Raw genomic sequence first — 20,220 nt, forward strand, 5'->3', positions numbered from 1 at the left:
TGTTTATTAATATACTTTAGGCTTATTTTTTGAGTTAGGGTTGTACTTATGTGGTATTACATATTAAACTATTCAACCTTGTTGAACCTCCCAACATATCTTGATTCGACTGTTTGTACCATTTTTGAACCAAATCTGGTACGAATAAAATACTGGTTTTTAAAACATTGCATATAAGTCAATATATAAAACCAAAAAAAACAAAGTTCAATTTCTTCCATATAGGAACCAAATCATCCGAATCACTTGCTCAGGTATGGTAGTTAGGGTTTTGATTTATTTACACTAATGAAGAAAAATGGAAAATGTTATATATACAAAGAGGGTCATGTGGGGGCATGGGGCGGTTTCCTAAAACTTGTCGAAGATGTATGGTAGGCTGGTTTCTAAAACTTGCAGTGGCGGTGGTGCCGAAGATCCACATTGGGCGATTTTCTATAACTTGGTGATATGATATGAGGACCGGGGGATTGAATATTACAATTACAAATATATGTATTATATGTTTTTTAAAGCATTCTCAGTAGCTTTTCTATCTTCATATATATAAATACGTTAAAAATCACTTTATTTTCTTTCTTCTTTTTAATTACATATTCTTTTTACAATTTTATTATTACATTTTCTCTCATTTCATTCAACTACTTTTAAAATTTTTTTAAAAATTATAGAGTGTAAACAGTGTTTCTCCTATTATCGGTAAAACTCTCTTTCCTCTCAAAACAACTTGCGGTTACTCCATACAATGTAGAGAACCTACTCACATAAATATGAAGAATCTCTTTTGAATACTCTTATATACATAATTTACTTATTTACTAGTGATGATATTTTGGTTATTTAATGCTAACTTTATAAGAGTTAAGTGTCATTTTAGTACATGTGATTTGTCCAGTTATGTAACTTTAGTATCGTTTTTGAATTTATTGCATAACTATTATCTCATACTTGGAAAATTGGTGCAAATGATCAAGTGTAGTTAATTGACAATAACTCGATAACTAAGCATGTATTCCTATCTAGAGGAGTCACAACTATCTCTAATATCCAATAATCCAAAATAGAGTGACACGGTCACACAATTATTTCATATAAATACCAGAGAGTTTGTAGCTTAATGTTATTAAGGTGTAAAAACAAGACGTCTATTTCAAGTGATGGTATTATGGACAAATAGTGATACATTTATTATTGCTAAAAATGATTATAAATAATTAAATAATATATTATAGGAGTTAAGTGCAATTTTATCACATGTGGTTTGTCCAATTATATAATTTTAATATCGTTTTTGAATTTATTGCAAATGGCTACCCACGTTTTTAAACTTGCAATTTTAGTACTTTTTCTAACTCTGTTTATCTTGTCTGCTAAGTCAGAGGCAAATTAGTAATTTCGATTATTTTATTAATTTTCTCTTTTGAGCTAATTGTCATTTTCATACCTATGGTTGGTTCAATTATGCAACTGTAGTACCATTTTTTGAATTTATTGCAACTGTATACTTTGATTAGTTTTGGATAGACAAACAAACCAAGAGAGACATTACATACTACAATTAAAAGGTAACTAAAATGTATGATAGAATATGAAAAACAACGATGAAATGTATAACATATTTTTTAGCCTTTTGTTTTTTATTGCTAATTTACTTCTAGTAGCTCAAGATCCAAGTTCATCTTAGCCATTTTTCTTGCATTTTATTTATGTACATTGATTTTTTTAAGGGTACGATAACAGTTGCTCTTTAACACATCGATTACAATCACACAACTTCACACCTCTTAGTATAACTACTACAAAAAAAAGTGACAATCATAGACTAAATTATCAAGGACTGATATATCAGTCTTGAATACATAGTATGTAGGACTGATTTATCAATCACTAATAATATTAGGGACTGGTTTAGTGACTCATAATCAGTCGCTAATAATGTGACACCTTATTTGAGACCAAATTTCAGTTCTATATGTGTTTAGGAAATATAAGGTTTTGGTGGAAACTTAGTGGCAACTGATCTTCAGTCTTGGATATATAATGAAAAATTTCTTAAATGTATGGCGACTCTCTAAAATAAAAGGAACACATTGGAGACTGTGAGTAAAGTATTAGGGATTGATGTTCCAGTCTTATATACTTGGTATTTGAGACTGATTTTTAGTTACCTATAGTATTTGGGACTCATTTCTACGCGACATATTAGACACCATATTTGAAACTAAATATCAGTCTCAAACATATTCCTCTATAATGGAAAAATAGGGAAAATTTCTTCGAGAGTAATTTTCAATCATTAATTTGGAGCAAATGTATTAGGGATTGAATATCAATACTTATTGCTTTTAAAAAATGGGGAAAATTTCTTCAAGAGTAATTTTATTTATGTGCATTGATTTTTTTATTTTCAAAAGTTTGGGTACGATAACAGTTGCTCTTAAACACATTGATTTCAATCACACAACTTCGTACCTCTTAGTATAAATTGATCGAACTTGTAGATGAACGACAGCTGACGAATCACATGGGCAAAACACCATATCGTAATTCATTGACTTGCAGATGAACAATGGTTAGGGTTTGAGGTTTGAAGGATCAATGAGCGCGGGGGTGGGAGTTGATCTATTCATTTAGGGTTAGAGATGATCTTTTAATTGTAATATGTAATGCCTCTCTTGATTTGCCTATATATCAAAAACTAATCAAAAGTATTCGGCTACAATAAATTTAGAAAAATGAGTAAGTTGACGCTAACACCTGCTAAGTACTAACCATCATCACCATATAAAATTTCATTCACATTAAATATATCTTAGCTCACTCGGCCTAATAAAGTAACCTAAAGCATTATTAAGGAATAATATGTACGTATTACAAGAATATATAAAACACGTTATTGAATTTACCCTATGACTTGTTATAAGGTATAAACAATCAGAGCCAAACTAATTATCCCTTCAGATGTGTATTTACCAAATGCATTCATATTTCATAATATTTTGTACACCCACATGTAAAAAAATGTTCAAGAACAATCAAACTGAGATAATTAGCCCTACAAATGCAATGTTTCGAGTATGATTCAATTTACAGATTCTTCAAATGGAGTAAAGTCTGTCAAGACATCTTCGTCTTCATCATCATCAAGAAGTGACATTATTTCCTCAAGGATATCATCATCAGTAGCAGCATCAGTGGATAAGGGTTGATTATAACCACTTTGCATGTTGATTAAGGTTTGACTATCTTGATCAAAGGTGATATGAGCACTCTTCACAGATGCATCACACGGAGTAAAGTTTGTGTGGACACCTTCATCATCATTATTTTCAAGAAGTGACTTGAATTCCTCATAGATATCATGAGCAGCATCCATGTTGACTAGGGTATGACTATCTTCATGGTACGCGCTATGAGCATCTCCAATGGGATGATCCGGATGGGGAGATACTGAAGAAGAACTCGAACCACCACTTGAAAACCGACAACCGTTTGTCGAAGTTGGCATATTAGACTGATTCTCATAATATTCACACCGGTACAAAGACTGGACTTGTTTCGGTGAGAACCCTTGGTTAGGATCTTGAAATGCATTAAATGGTTGCATGGTGATCAAAGCATTTGCTACAAACTGATTATTAGTTTCGCTCGCTTGATATGGTAACACTCCTTGTCTTTTCGCCGGTGAAGGTTCAACATGATTCCTTGTGTTTCCAACTTGTTGATCCACTTGACTATCATTATTTGCTCCGGTTGACTTCTTATATATCATACACAACACCCAATCGGTCAACTGCATGAGAAAAACAAAAGTTGGTTATAAAAGCCAAATGATCTATAAAAAGTAAACACAAATACTTTATTAATATAATATAAATTGTAGCACATACCTTGTTGGCATGGGTTCCATTGTAGGTATACTCTTGCATTAGCCATGGCGTTTTCTTTTTGTTTTCGTCGTGGAAAGCTAAACTTCTTTTTGTCCCAATGTCTCGCCTCGTCACAAAATCATAAACCGGATTCTTTCTTTGGGTAGACCTCCAATGCCCATACTTCTTAGTTAATCTATTCACTCGTGTCCCCTTTGGGTGTTTTAGCTCTCTCTTTGTAAAATAGTACCATTTGTCTTCACACGATCGAAAATGCTCTACATATTATCAAGAAACCATCAGTTAAGATTCAAGAACGATTAATAATCGATTGGTGCTACGTATATAATTAAATAACATCATATGAATATGCAGTATGAATTATGAGATTACATCGATCGTGTGAATAATTGATATATTGACTGTTCTTGTTACGTATATGTTTAATGTATTACTAACCTTTAAGTTCGTCAGGGTGGTGGTCATAAACATTAACATCGTACATTCGGCATCTAGGGTGTTCTCCTAATTCAATCTTTCGTTTGAGGTAGTAACCGATGAGTTCCAAGTCGGTTGGACAAAAACGATAACCTGGTTCAAGTGTATCGTCATAATCTGGCGACAGTTGGTGAGTGTAAGGAACGACTTGCGGTTGCTTTCTGGCCATTATGTCAATCGACGATCAAAGGGTTTGAAGAGTTATGCTTATGCATGCATGAAGACACTACTTACCTTAATATATATAGGAATAAAATAGGCTGTTTTATTTTAACCGAAACTTATGGATGAGAAAATGTTTGAATTAACAAATTTAATACTTCTCTTCGAAGTATTAAAAATTAAACCAATTCCTATGCTTTAAAAAACTAATAATAATAATTGATTAAGCATTTTCTTTATTTTTCAAAATCACATTCAAATATATTTTTTAGTTAGAAGCAATTAACCACCTAAAATATAGGGTGTCTATGTAAATAATGAAACATTGATTGTAGGGGGGGGGGGGGGGGGCGTTATGACTATTCGAGTACGAGAAAATGTTTGAACATATTTTACGGGTCAGAGATGGGTGTATTATTAAATAGATAATAGTTGTGGAGTTACCCAAACTTAATCGCATACATGTTTAGCCAGTTTAAAACCAGACATATACTAGGTTAAGTAAACTCGTGTGTTAGATCGTTAAATAAAAAAATATTAAATAGTTGGCAATGATGATTTATAAATAAAGAAAATGATATTATGAAAAGATACTATTGAAATTATGTATAACTTAGTAACTATAATTAGATATATTTGAAAAAAATATTTGACATAACTTACCATATTTTTTTCTGATAAACAAACATTAATGTATTGACAAAGCTAATCATGTGTAGGCTTGTAAACGAACCAAACGTTCGGTAAACTGTTCGTGAACCGTTCGGCGTGAAGTTCGTTTATGTTCGCTTATTTAATAAACGAGCGAACATGAACACATGTTCCTTTCGTTCATTTATGTTCACGAACGTTCGTTTATGTTCGTTTATGTCTGTTTATTTATGTCCGTTTATGTAGTAATAGAAAATAATTAAATATTATCTGGATTGGTCATCTGCTTGAAGGTTTTATACTTGTTAATTTGTGTTTATTTAAGTGTTTTCATTTAAGTTCCTTTATATTTGTGTTCATTTACATTTGCTCATACATGTTCGTTATCTTTGTTCAGTTATGTTCGTTTAGATTTTAAACAAACGAACACAAATGTCCATTTTTAAATAAACGAACATGAACATAAATATTTGTTTGATTAAGTGTCTGTATTCTTTTAAAGTTAATTGAACGAACACGAACATGCCCTTATTCGTGTTCATTCGATTCGTTTACAGACTTTCATTATTCATGTTGATGAATACATCGGTCTCAATCTCTAGGCTCTGCCAATTTATGTGTGTTCGTTTGTGTTCGTGAACACATTAATTTCCTTAATGAACGAACACGGACATAAAATCTCGTTTAGTAAGTGTTCGTGAACACATTATTTTCTTAACGAACGAACATGAACAAGGCCTTGTTCGTGTCCATTTGGTTCGTTTACAGCCCTAATCGTGTCCACTTATTACCTATATTAATGTCTTGACAAAATTAAGTAAAGAATTAATACATTATCAATGTTGTGATCCATATCAAAACATTGATATGTAATATGTAATGTCTTTCTTAGTTTGTCTATCTATCAAAACTAAACAAAGTATTCAGTTGCAATAAATTAAAAAAAAAGTACTAAAGTTGTGTAATTGAATAAACCATAAGTATGAAAATGGCATTTAGCTCAAAAGAGTAAAATAATCGAAATTAATAATTTACCCTTGATTTAACGGACAAAATAGACGGGGTTAGAAAAAAGCACTAAAATTGCAAATTTTAGAAAAGTGAGGTATCATTTGCAATAAATTCAAAAACGGCACTAAAGTTGCATAATTGGACAAACCACATGTACTAAAATGATAATTAACTCACTTTATAAAGAAGGAATATTGGTTTTAAATAATCCCAACTATACCCTATTGGTAAATATCAGTCTCAATTTCACACTTGCCCGCTGACAGTCCCAACTATTGGTGTATTTGTTTTTAACAGATCGCGACTAACGGATAACTAACTCCACTATTCTAATGCTTACGTGGAAAGCCTGTCAAAAAGATCTACGTGGCATCTGATGTTGAGTAGGTTGCCTTGTTGGACTCTTTGCAACCCACCACCCCTTTAACCATCGCCGGAACACAGCCTCTTCAACCATCACCAGAACGCACGACCACCCCTGCAACTTGTGCGGAACCAGTGTTGTAAAAGTCGGATTCCAAGGCCGACTAGTCGGTCCTCGGACCCCTACCTTAGAGACTTTTTCCAAGTCGGCCTGGATTAGTCGGAGGTGGTCAAATTCGGACTAGTCGGGCTAGGCAGTCAAAAGTCGGGCTAGGAATTTCTAAAAGTTGGTAAAAAGTCGGGCTAGGCAGTCAAAAGTCGGGCTATGGTTCTCTAAAAGTCAGTTAAAAGTCATTCAAAAGTTGCTGAGTCTGCTAGAGTACCCTTGACGTGAATTATGCTTATTTTGACAAATATATAATGTCCAAAAATTAATTTTCATTATAGTTACCATGTCCTAGTACTTTCCGAGTACTCCTCGAGTACTCCTACAACTCCCAACTCTCCAGTCGGCCGCCTAGGGTCCACCTAGCGACTTTTGCAACATTGGCCGGAACACACGACCACAGCCTACCACAACCGTCGCCGACTGCTAATTGGGTGGGTGTTTGATTCCTACCATCACCAAACCCTAGCACCACAACCACATTCGCATCAATCGGAATCAATTATAAGATCAAAAGGCCTAATTCAATTCCTTAACAAAAAGCCCTAATTATATCTACAATGCCAAAATGCATATTCAGATCTCCGCCAGCACCATCACCGGAGTCACAAATCATTTCCGGCTAAGCTACAAAGTACGAAATTGACAAACAACATAGTCCAATCTGCGACAAACCTGCTATCTCTCGGCTCGCCATCACCTAGTAAACTCCTTTGGATCTGCTCGGCAAAATTATAATGTCAAAGCCTGGTACAACGCTCCAGATATGCTCGGCTCACCATTAATCGCAGATTGCAGTGACGGTGGATTTGTAGAGTGGTGGAGGATGGCTGAATGGAGGAAGATGGTGGTGACCAGAATGTTGGAGATGGTGGTTGGTTGTGGTGGGAAAGAAAAGGTTGGGAATTAGATATGTTATTATTATTATTATTATTATTGGTTGCCACGTAAGCTGCCATGTAATCAAGTCTTTGATAACTAGGCGTGCCACGTAAGCATTAGACTAACGGAGTTAGTCATCCGTTAGTCGCGGCCTGTTAAAAACAAATACACTAATGGCAAGTGTAAAATTGGGACTGATATTTACCAATAAGGCATTGTTGGGATTATTTAAAACCAATATTCCTATAAAGAACAACTACCTTTGTTATTCAATTAGATGAAAATAACAAGTTTTAGAAACCATAGGTATAGCTAGGTGGGAAAAATTGGATGAAAATGACAAAAAGTGACCAAATTAATGACAAAAAGTGACCAAATTAAAAAAGCAGAAATGATAAATAAAAAGTTTTGTTTTATCATTTTATACTCATGATGAAATTGATAATGTATCTGAATTCGATTATAATCTGGTTATTTTTTTGTTTATCTTAGGGTAAAGGTAAATAACACACCTGTAAAAATTTTGCAAATTTAACAAGAATTTCAACTAGAAAAAGCAATAATTAAAAACTGGTATTTTAATTATATCAGATTTGGTTCAAAAATGATACAACCAGTTGAACCAGGATGTACTGGGTTGACTAGTTTACCCAATAATTCCATATAAATACAACTCTAACTAAAAAAAATAACATTAAAGTACATTAAAAACATTACACATAAACCAAACATCACACATAAACAATGATGGAGTCAAATAGAAAGTTTGTACTTTGTATATGAAATTAATCAATTACAAAAGATGTCAAAAAATCAACCTCGGATTTGCTGGACACAAAATTAGTTGATCAACGGATCGTTGTTTAATGTGTTTACTCGTTTTAGTTTAATTGTAAGGTTAAAAGCCATTTTTGAAAAAATATGGGCCGCAAAAAAAAATCAAATATCTATTGGTTTTAAAACCGGTTTGTCGGTTCAAACCGGTTTTTTTTTTAAAACCGGTAGTACGATGTTCTAGCAAAACGTCAAAAAATAATGGGCTCTAAATATCGGCTGCATTACCAAAATCCGGTATAACTGGTTCAACCGACGAGTATGTACCGGGTTTTAAAACATTGACATTGTTTTAAAAACCAGTTTTTTTATTCGTACCAGATTGGGCTAAAAAAAGATACAACCGGTTGAACCAGGTTGTACTATGATGTTTAGCAAGGTTGAATAATTTACCTTTTAAGTTGATATAATTGAACTTCAACTTAAAAATGATTCAAAAGCATATGATTTCATAATAAAATATAATCCAAAAGTTAATCCATAATCAAAAAATAATACAAAACACTCAAGTTTTAAAAAATAATTCAAAAGTATAGTCATAGCTAGGTTAAAAGTAATTTTATTTAATTTTACTACGAATCCAATACAGTTGGGCCAACACATAGGTCCACAAGATATTTCATTCTAGCCCAGTTACTAACATCATAATGGACCCTAATCTGGAGTCTGGACCCTTATTATGTTTTTTAGCCTTTGTAAGATCGATAAGCTTCATCAGTATTCTCACCGGTCCGTTGAGCCCAGTTCCTAATTTTGCAATTAAACTCATTCCTAAACTCCCATGCCTACAAATTGTTAGATTTTCCCAAATCAGGAGTATTATGCACATTTCAATAATGATTAAGTAATCTAGAACATCAAATTACTTTCATATTCTTTTGAACTTCATATTTTTCACATTAAAAATTTGTAAATAATTCCCTTGCATACCAGGATTTTGGGCGCAACTTATTTGAATCGTGTTTTGGAATTCTAAATAAATTTTAAACGTTTGAAATTTCAAATAACCCGAAACCGATATAAACATTTACCATGCTTATAAATTATAATCTTTTACAAAAGGGATCAAAATACCACGTGAGCAACATTTATCTACAAGAAACCTTAAGATAGTAGTTAACAACATATATCCTTTTTAAACAATATTTTTTATATTAAAAAAAACAATATGCTTAATTATAAATTACACTAGGGATTATTATTATTAAATATTAATGCATGAATCTAAAACCTCCCCTCAATACTTCCCGGCCAACCATGATCGTTCCAGTTTTCACGCTAACTGATCACGCTCTCTCTCTCTCTCTCTCTTTGTTTGATCCTTATATATTAAAGTCTGTTAAATATGACCAACAAGTGCTTCATTTTAGTCCACTTTAATTTGTGTAGAATATACGTACTGTGTCAGTCAGTTAACTTATTTGAATTGATGGTTTGTGATTCTGATTAGGGGTTTTGGAGAAAAATGTCTGAGAATGAAGACGATGAGTGGGGAGATCTCATTACAACTCCCAATCGTTTGATTCCTGATGAGTTTTTTATTTTGAAAGCTGAAGAAATGGTTACTATTGCAGCTGAAAATGGTGGATCTGATTGCAATGATTCGAGTGCTACTGTTACTGCTACCGCTTCAGAGTCATTGCTTGATTCGCCAACTATGCTCCCTTATTCACAGGTGAAATCCTTGTGATTGTTGGTTATCTAGTTTTATAGGTCGAAGTGTCAAACCGTAAGCCAAATAGTTTAAATCTTAACAATTAACGAAAAAAGTTTCATTTTATAACATGGTAGCAAACTATTAATTATGTTATATGACTAGAATTATTATGGGAATGGTCATGTCTATATATTTTGAATTTCTAAATTTTTATATTAATTTCCTATGGAAACTGAAATGCTAGATTTACTATCTTGTGATTAATATTCATTGTTATATATAGGGGTCTCCTACAACCGGAACCTTTTCATTCCCGCTTGTGAGTCAAGAAATTTTAAGCATGAATTCAGCATTTGATGACAGTAATTCTTTCACTTACCAGCCTTCACTATCATGGCCATGCATTCAACCAAATCAGGTGAATTTATATATATAGATAGATGTTCATAGGGTAAGGTTAAAATAAAAACATACTTTAGTTCTGAAAACTCTAGAAACTCATTCTCAACCATATGTTTTTAATTAAAATTTAAATATTGTGGTCCACAATTAAAGTTAATAAAAAATGTAAATATAAATATAACTTTTTTCTCTCTCCTAAAAACATATATAAAAATTAGTAAAAAAAATGTTAAAAAATAGCAAAACAATTTTTTTTTAGTTTTCAATGTTTTGTATTAAATGTTACAACATATATTAAGTGTGTAACAAAAAAAAACGATTTTACATAGGGTTTTCACAACTCAAGTGGTTTTTCATTTTATACTTACCCGATGTTCATATACTAGTATACCCGTACCCTATCATGTAGTATGATTAGTGAGATTTAAGTTAGTGCACATATACATGTATAATGTTGATGCTTTGATATTAAGACCATCATGTTGTGGTTCACCGTCTTCAATGTGTGGTTGGCTAATAATCATGTTGTTTTCTTTATTGTTAATAATAATATTTTATCGTCATATTTAATTTGTTAAAAACAAGATAACCAACCAAGATAAGTAAAATAAGATAAGTAAACATCTAAGAAGAAAGCAAATATAAGTTTACAGATCAAAATACCGAAAAATATATAAATCAAAATGCATGAACGGAATCTCGTATTGTGTCAAATAATTGGTTGAATCTTGTATCGTGTCAAGTAATTGACTGGTACGTATCTCGAACAATTAAAAGCTTGAACTAGCACGCAAAACCTGAAGTTGATGCGAGTCCTATAGACCTATACTCAGCTTTGTGGAATTGTCGGATGGGTTGGACCGATATGAGTCGTATAGGCCTATACAACTTGTATAAGAGCCACCTGATGTCTGGATCGAAGAAGTGTTCTAATAACATTTACCCATCAAAAATACTTGCTTCAAGGGATTTTAATTACTAAAAGTACAACGAGAAAATTTTAAGGGGCGGTGTTAGACGCACCTTTTTGTCACACACTTGGGCCGGTTTATCTCTATTATATAGAGATGAACCGGAACTGCGCCTCAACACTAAAACTCTAATACTATATCCCAATATCTAAGAATATATCTCATTTTACGCATTTAATTTCCAGTTTTTTATAACTTTGTAAATAGCATTTAACTTTGATCTCCACCATGCAGCCACCATTACCATCTGAATTTCCAGTGGCAATACCTAAAGAAACAGTCACAAAAGAGTCTACTACAGATTTACACTCCTCCAAGGGGTTTAAATATCCAAAAAGTACAAACCTTACTGCTGCAAAACCTTTCCATACTAAGAACCAAACACTAGTACCTATGAAAGAAACAAATACGATGAGGAGTTCAGAAGATGGATATAACTGGAGAAAATATGGTCAAAAACAAGTCAAAGGCAGTGAGTACCCTAGAAGTTACTACAAATGTACCCATCCAAATTGTCAAGTTAGAAAAAAAGTGGAACGATCCCATGATGGTCATATAACCGAAATCATTTACAAAGGTACTCATAACCATCAAGGGCAACGCGAGTCAGCGGGCAATACTAAGCCAGATGGCATTAATGATTTAGCATCACTTCATGATCATTCTGGTTTGATTAATTCACATAGGTCACAAGGGACATCCATTGGTATTTTTGATTATCCAGAGCTTTCATATTTAAACAATGATTATGATGTTAATGAAGAAGATGGGACCCACATTGGAGATGAAGATAAATCAGATTTGAAAAGGAGGTATTCTTTCAATTCTCAGACTCATGTAGATTTACTTAATTTTTTTGTTTTGTTTTATTGATGGATGAAAATTTTAGTAAGTTTGGTTTTATGTTTTGATGAATTGTTTTAGGAAAAAAGAATTTTTTTTGCTGGATTCAAGTTTGGTAACACGAGCTATGCGTGAACCACGAGTGGTGATACAAATCGAGAGTGAGATCGACATACTTGATGATGGTTATCGCTGGAGGAAGTATGGCCAAAAAGTCGTGAAAGGGAACCCTAATCCGAGGTAATTCATTTTAAAATGGTTCGGGTAATTATACTTGATAGTAACCAAGTTTTCTAAATATAATACAAAAGTCATTCAAATATTCTATTAGGCGTTAAAATCGTATGTAACTTCTTATAAATGTTAAAATTAAGTTAGCAAATTAAGCATATATTAATGTTGCTTACCATTTATTGATTTACTTTTGTCAATTTGACTTTAGTATAATTATTATTCACCTTGGTTATTTTACTCGTTAAACCGAGAAAAAAAAACATCAAGTTTTATTAAGTATTAATATTTAATAACCAAAATTCATATATGTTTTAGTCGTCTCACTTAAAAAATTATATACCATTGGAAACCTAATGTAAGTTGAGTGGTTTTAGAGGACTAAAGTGACTTAAAGAAAAGATTTGGCAAACTTGGTTACTACCGGATTTTTCAGATGGGTTCAAGTTAGAATGAGTTAGGTTTCAAACGGAACAAAAAGGTTTGGGGGTCTTAATGGGAGCAGGCTATCTATCCCTTCAGATAGAAGAGAGGTTTGATATCGTCTAGCTCTCACCAAACTATACTGGTAGTTTTAGCTATTAGTGGGATTTAATTGATTAAGTGGAGAGAAATAATGTGTGAAACATTACTATCTCGCTATACTATTAGAATACTAATAAAATGTGTAATTGACAATTTAGCATGTTGTATCATGTATGCATTAAGTATATATTTTTGGTGGCTTTTAACTCGTTTGACTCATTTTGACCTATAATTTTATTTGTTAGTTTTGTTTATTGGATCCATTTGACTTCATTTAGCCTAACTCGACCCATTCGCAAGCAAATAGGTTGATATGGCCGCCCTTACCAGACACTTTTTTCATACATGTTGTATTGTTGGTTGTTCTGAATGCACGTGAAAGCATTTGCCAAGGATCTTTAGCTATTTTATTTTAGTTAAATATTTTTGTCTAAATGATTGTAGGAGCTACTACAAATGCACAACTAGTGGTTGCCCAGTAAGAAAACATGTGGAACGGGTCTCTAATGATTTAAAATCAGTGCTTACAACTTACGAGAGCAAGCATAACCATGAACTGCCTGCAGCCCGAAACAACACTCATGCCCACCCAACCTTGGACACTTCAGCCAGCACTCCTAATCAACCCTTATCCAAAATCCCTAATCAACCCTTATCCAAAATCCCCAAACTCGAACCCCAAATTCAAGATCTACATCGTTGTTACAGTCCTAACTTCAACAATTATTATAAACTTCCATCCAATTTCATTGGAAATTTTGACCCATTATCTTTTAATCTTGCTCTACCTGATTTCCCAATTTCACTACCACCTTCGACAACCACGGTTGGTTTTAGTTATAACGAAAGACTGACCCATGACGATCAATCTTTTATTGGGCAAGTGAGGGACAATAATAGAAGATTCTTTCAACCAAAACTTGAGCAAGATAACGGGTTTTATGACCCTCTCAATACACCATCGAGGTATTACCAAGTGATTCCGAGTTTTCCGTCACAAATTTAAAATTTTGACAATTTATTTATTATTTTTAGAGTAGGACAAATTTCCTAATCTAGGTTCAAGACATTCATTTGGTCATCGTTCTTTTTTTTAACCTTATTATTTCATTATGTACTGAAGAGATTTTGCAACACTATAAATAAAATGCAAACAATTTTGAGTTCCTTCTATCTTATTTGTTGGTTGTGGCTTTAGCCTAGAATTATATGCTCGGATGCCAATCACTTTGATTATGTCTTCTTAATCAAATGTTATGCATCTCTCTTATCAAGATATGATGACGTGATTATGCAGAATCCATTATAGGTCGATTAAACATATGAGGGATTTCAAGGAACTAAAATTATTGTTGGCACCCTAACATGATTTTTACTGGCTGTATCCATTCATCCATTGATTTTAGTACTAGGTTAGGTACCCGTGTTGTAGTTAATCTTTTAAGTCCAAAACATTCGAAAAATCAATAACGAAAAGCCATGATAAATAGATTTGCTTATTAAACATGCATTTCAATTAAATACATAAACTTTTTGACTAATACATTGATCATAAATGAAAATATTATATGATATATAGATAGGTAGGTAGATAGATATCATATCATATGTTTGTATGACAGTAAGGTTTGAAATTTGGCTTCAGTTTAAAAGAAAAACTATGTTTAATCAAACATAAATTATTTCAAAGCATAGCATTTCCTTCCATGCAACGATAAATATTTAAAAAAATATTTACTTTATAATTTATTGGTTTATAAGAGACGTAATTGTATCATAAATGATTATACTATAACAAAAGAATAATTGATGTGTGTTATATAATAATATGAAGACAGTACAAATTATACAAATATACATGTCATAAGTTTATATACAAAAAAGAACAAAAAGATAGCTTATTACATTTAATAGGGACAAAATAAAGTTACAATTATATTTTACAAACTTATAAACAAATCATAAATCTCTAAATATTTCTTTGACACAACATTAGACATCATATTTGTTACTTTACCGTATGTATATCTAATATTAATAAGTTTACCTGACTCTGCTACAACAGTTCATGCCTGCTTGTAAGCTGAATGTTTTAAACACATACCAACTATTGATAGTGATTGTTATTGCCTTTTATCAATTGTCTTTGCGAAACAATGATGAATGGATAGATGATGTTTACTGAAATAGGCCAACCGCACTGCTTGTAAAATCAAAATATGTGAATACAAAATAAAAAAAATGATGGCCATGTTATAACTTCAATATGAGTTCTTACTTCTTACCTTTGAGAATTCCCTATCCATACAATTTTCACCCACAGATCGAAATTGATATGTTGACATGTCATCAGTTTTATTGCTTTGCAAAGATAAAGCAAAAGAAGTTGTGGTACGAATAGCATATATAACATCAATTGCTTCATTGGTATGTATACTCATTGTGCAACTGTAGTCTTGAAGGTTTCACACGTTTACAACCTAAAGTTATCAGTATAGTTGAGGGGTTAATTGAGCAACACTTACAAGTAAAGCAAGAAAAGCAAGAACACATACAACTTCAGCTTGTTGCCCTCTTACCTATCATTTTATTGCATTCTTTTTTGTTTAATAACATAATGAGAATTGACATATTTAAATAGTAAATCAATCAAACGAAATTTTCATACACGCCTAACCTATGTTTAACATTAAGAATACAAGGTTCCAAAAAGAGAGTCAATTGGTCAAACCAAATGTTAAAAACATATTATATTTGACCAAAATTGTCAAATGGATGGACAAATTTAGCAGACATGTCTGATGCTGCAATGTTTAGATGACACGGGCAAATGGGTATATTTTTTATTAGTGGGAAGTATAATCCATCAACTCATAACTAATTGAATCGTACTGTCCTAATGTTATATGCGAAGGAAAATATATCGAAAGTACACAATTATAAACAAATAGTAATCAAAAATATGATAGTGATCGAATATTGGCATTAGTAACATACCGACCTAAATAAAAGATTCCGATTGAATAATCGTCGACGGCGAGGAGCATATATTTAGCCGATGGAGAGGAAACTGAAAGATTTGGTCGCCAGTGATTTTGGTGTTGGGGAATGAGTTCTGAAACATTATGAATGGGGCACAATTGATTTAGGGCTTACCATTAATTACGATGAATCTAATTTTTTTGGTTATAATATCATATTCGGGGTTAAAGGATCTAAAACCGTGATTGTGAAAGAGGCGGATTTTGAGAGAAAAAATAAGCAAGGTTGATGACATGTGGCAAAAGAAAACTCTTATTTATTAAATAGTATAAATAATAAAGTTATACAACAGGTTAAACTAGATCACCATAAATTATACATTATATCATTTTTATTATATTTGCTAACTTAATATTGGTTCAAGTAAAATGATCAACCCATGACCATCTTTTATCTCAGCGTATATGTCTTAACCACTTGTCTATAATCGCCGCCAATTCAACCACCTCCTTAAGGTAACTTTAATTATGGACCACAAGATTTAATCTTTAACTAAAAACATGTGGTTGAGAATGAGTTTTTAGAGTTTTCACAATTCAAATGAGTTTTTATTCTAACCTAACCCTATATATATATATATATATATATATATATATATATAATTAAAGTAAGAAATGTAAAATAAACATGATCATATGTATAATAAATAATAAATGAGTCAAGCTTTCTAGTCAGCTCAAGCTAAGTTCAATCAACCCAAGCTAAGTTCAAGACCAAAAAGTTACTCACGAGTCATGTTCGTGATTAAAAATTACCTACAATTCATCAAGTTGAAGTTTCGGACAAAGAACTCACATTAATTCTCTTAAGTTAAAAGCGTCGAACTCGTTATTTTTTCACTTATTAATAAACTAGGTTAGATCCCGTGTTACACACAGATGGAAAATATATAAAACTTCATATATATTAGTGTGTGTGTGTGTGTTATATACATTTTAACGAATTGTAAACTTCAGATAATCTAGCATTATTATTATTATTATTATTATTATTATTATTATAAGGTATCACATTGTTGTTTTAATTAAAAGAACCCAACATACAAAGAAAAATAGACAAAATAACAATTTAAAACATAATTCTAAGTTATGTCACATATTTCTAACTTATACCATGAAACAAAAAAGAAATATTAGTTAAAACTTCATCATCTACTAAGTCATATGCTGTAAATTATGAAGCGTAAACATGTGGATGTTGTAACATAAGTTGTGTGTTATAAAATCTATTTCTATTGAAATTATAAAACATTTAAGTACACAATATAAAAAATTCTAAAAATATAAATATAACAATGAGATATAATTATAATTTTTATTAAACCGTGCATTTAATGAAACAAAATATAATCCAAACCTGGTGACTTAAACCACCATCTCAATCCAAACATACATAAATAATTTCTCAAAATCCAAAAAAAAAAATAAACTAACAAAGTCTCAAAATCTAAAAAAATAACAATGAAAACAATTAATTGTCTTTATTATTCAATAAATGATGATTGAATTTAGTTTGAAACTTTCTTTAACTTAGAAGTTAATGTTTAAAATTAATGGTCAAATTAACATGTGAAAATTATCTAGATGGAAAATTGGTGAGTTTGAAGCCTATGCGGATATGCTAGTTGAATGTCATGTGGAAACCTTGAATTGGTTTAATAGTATAGTAAAATTAATATAAGGTATCACATTGTTGTTTTTATTAAAAGAACCCAACATACAAAGACAAATGGTGTAAAATAACAATTTAAAACATAATTCTAATTTATGTCACATATTTCTAACTTATACCATGAAACAAAAAAGACATATTAGTTAAAACTTCATCTACTGAAGTCATATTTTGTAAACTATAAGGCGTAAACATGTATATGCTGTAACATAAATTGTGTGTTATAAAAACTATTTTTATTGTAATTATAAAACATTTAAGTACACAACATAAAAATTGCAAAAAATAAAAATATAACAATGAGATATAATTATATTTATTATTAAACCGTGCGTTTAATAAAGCAACAATATTATCCAAACCTCGTGACTTAAACCACCATTTCAATCCAAACATCTAGTCCAAACGTTCTTAAATAATCGTCCAAAATCCAAAAAAAATAATAACAAAGTCTCAAAATTTAAAAAAAATAATAATGAAAACAATTAATTGTCTTAATTACTCAATAAATGATGATTATAACAATATAGTTTGAAACTTTCTTTAACTTAGGACTTAATGATTAAACTTAATTTTCAAATTAACATGTGGAAACTATATAAATAGAAAATTGATGAGTTGGAAGCCTATGTAGTCATGCTAGTTAAATGTCATGTGGAAACCTTGTATTGCCTTAATAATGGTTGCAAAAGTCGCTAGGTGCTCCCAGGGTGGTCGACTCGGGAGTTGCGAGTACTCAGTCTAGGCGGAGAAAACTCGGGGAGTACACGGACGTGGTAAATTATAAAGAAACTAATTTTTGGGAGAGTAAAGTGTCATTTTCTTCCTTGTGGTTTGGCAAATAATGCGAATTTAGTCCAAAAAGTTTATTTTTTGCATATGGACCCTCTACGTTTCTCAATTATTGCCAATTACATCCAAATCACTAACCTCGTTAAATTTAATCGTTAAGTCAGGGGTAGCCATGTCTTTTCACTATTTCTTTATTATATGAGTAAAGTGCCAAAATCGTCCCTGAGGTTTGGTCATATTTGCGAATTTCGTCCAAAAATATTTTTTTTTCGCAAGTAAACCCTTGATTTTTCCCAACCGTTGCCAATTTCTTCCAAATTGTTATCTCGGTCTAAATTCAACATTAACTTATGGGTGTTACTGTCCTTTTACATGTTTGTTTACATTATTGTTATTATGTGTTTGTTTGATGACATATATAATATTTCACGATTCCTATGTTTGAATCCAATATATTATCCGTTTGTTTATTCTTCTTTATTTTTAGTCATATAAGGGGTTTAGCTCAGGGTAATAATAATAATAATGTAAACAAATATGTAAAAGGGCAGTAACACCCCTGAGTTAACGTTAAAGTTAGACCGAGTTAACAAATTGGACGAAATTGGCAACAGTTGGGAAACATCGAGGGTCTAATTGCCGAAAAAAATATTTTTGGACGAAATTAGAAAATGTGACTAAACTTCAGGGACGATTTTGGCACTGTACTCATTTAATAAAGAAAGAGTGAAAAGACATGTCTACCCCTGAGTTAACGATTCAATTTAACGGAGTTAGTGATTTGGATGTAATTGGCAAGAATTGGGTGACGTGGAGGGTCCATATGCAAAAAGTAAACTTTTTGGACTAAATTTGCATTATTTTCCAAACCACAAGGACGAAAATGGCACTTTACTCTGTGTTTATTTTACTATTTTTTATAGGGCTGTAAACGAACCGAACGAACATGAACAAGGCCTTGTTCGTGTTCGTTCGTTAAGAAAATAGCGTGTTCACGAACGGTTTACGAACACTTACCGAACGAGATTTATGTTCGTGTTCGTTCATTAAGGAAATTAATGTGTTCACGAATGGTTCACGAACACAAATGAACACAAATAAAATCGGAAAAGCATAGAGATTGAGACTGATGTATTCATCAATGTGAATAATGAAAGCCTGTAAACGAATCGAATGAACACGAAAAATGGCATGTTCGTGTTCTTTATTTAACTTTAAAAGAACACAGACACTTACTTGAACAATATTTATGTTCATGTTCGTTAATAAAAAGGGACATTTGTGTTCGCTTGTTTAAAATCTAAACGAACATAACTGAACAAAAATAAACGAACATACATGAACAAATGTAAATTAACACAAACAAACATAAACTAACTTAGATGAAAACACCTAAATTAACACAAATTAACAAATATAAAACCTTTAAGCAGATAACATATCTAGAAAATATTTATTATTTTTCTGTTAATACATAAATGAACATAAATAAACGAACGTTCATGAACATAAAAGAATGAACGGAACATGTGTTCATGTTCGTTCGTTTAATTAAACGAACACAAGTTTTTTGTTCAAGTTCGTTCGTTTATTAAATAAACGAACATAGACGAACTTCCCACCGAACGGTTCACGAATGTTCACCGAACG

General features: G+C 31.8%; 1 protein-coding gene across 1 annotated transcript; it reads left to right on the plus strand.

The window, feature by feature from the left end:
• The first annotated feature begins 9,901 nt into the window (after positions 1-9,901).
• LOC143629840 (putative WRKY transcription factor 25) lies at positions 9,902-14,071 on the plus strand. The gene is made up of 5 exons (XM_077099002.1): positions 9,902-10,111; positions 10,377-10,511; positions 11,701-12,278; positions 12,391-12,549; positions 13,510-14,071. Exons 1-5 carry the CDS (start codon positions 9,902-9,904, stop codon positions 14,069-14,071), a joined length of 1,644 nt encoding a protein of 547 aa, XP_076955117.1.
• The last annotated feature ends 6,149 nt before the right edge of the window (positions 14,072-20,220 follow it).

Source organism: Bidens hawaiensis, unplaced genomic scaffold (assembly GCF_021521415.1).
Source record: "Bidens hawaiensis isolate Kalapana, Puna unplaced genomic scaffold, B.hawaiensis_p1.1 tig00005481_1, whole genome shotgun sequence".
In the NCBI taxonomy this organism is placed as follows: domain Eukaryota; kingdom Viridiplantae; phylum Streptophyta; class Magnoliopsida; order Asterales; family Asteraceae; genus Bidens; species Bidens hawaiensis.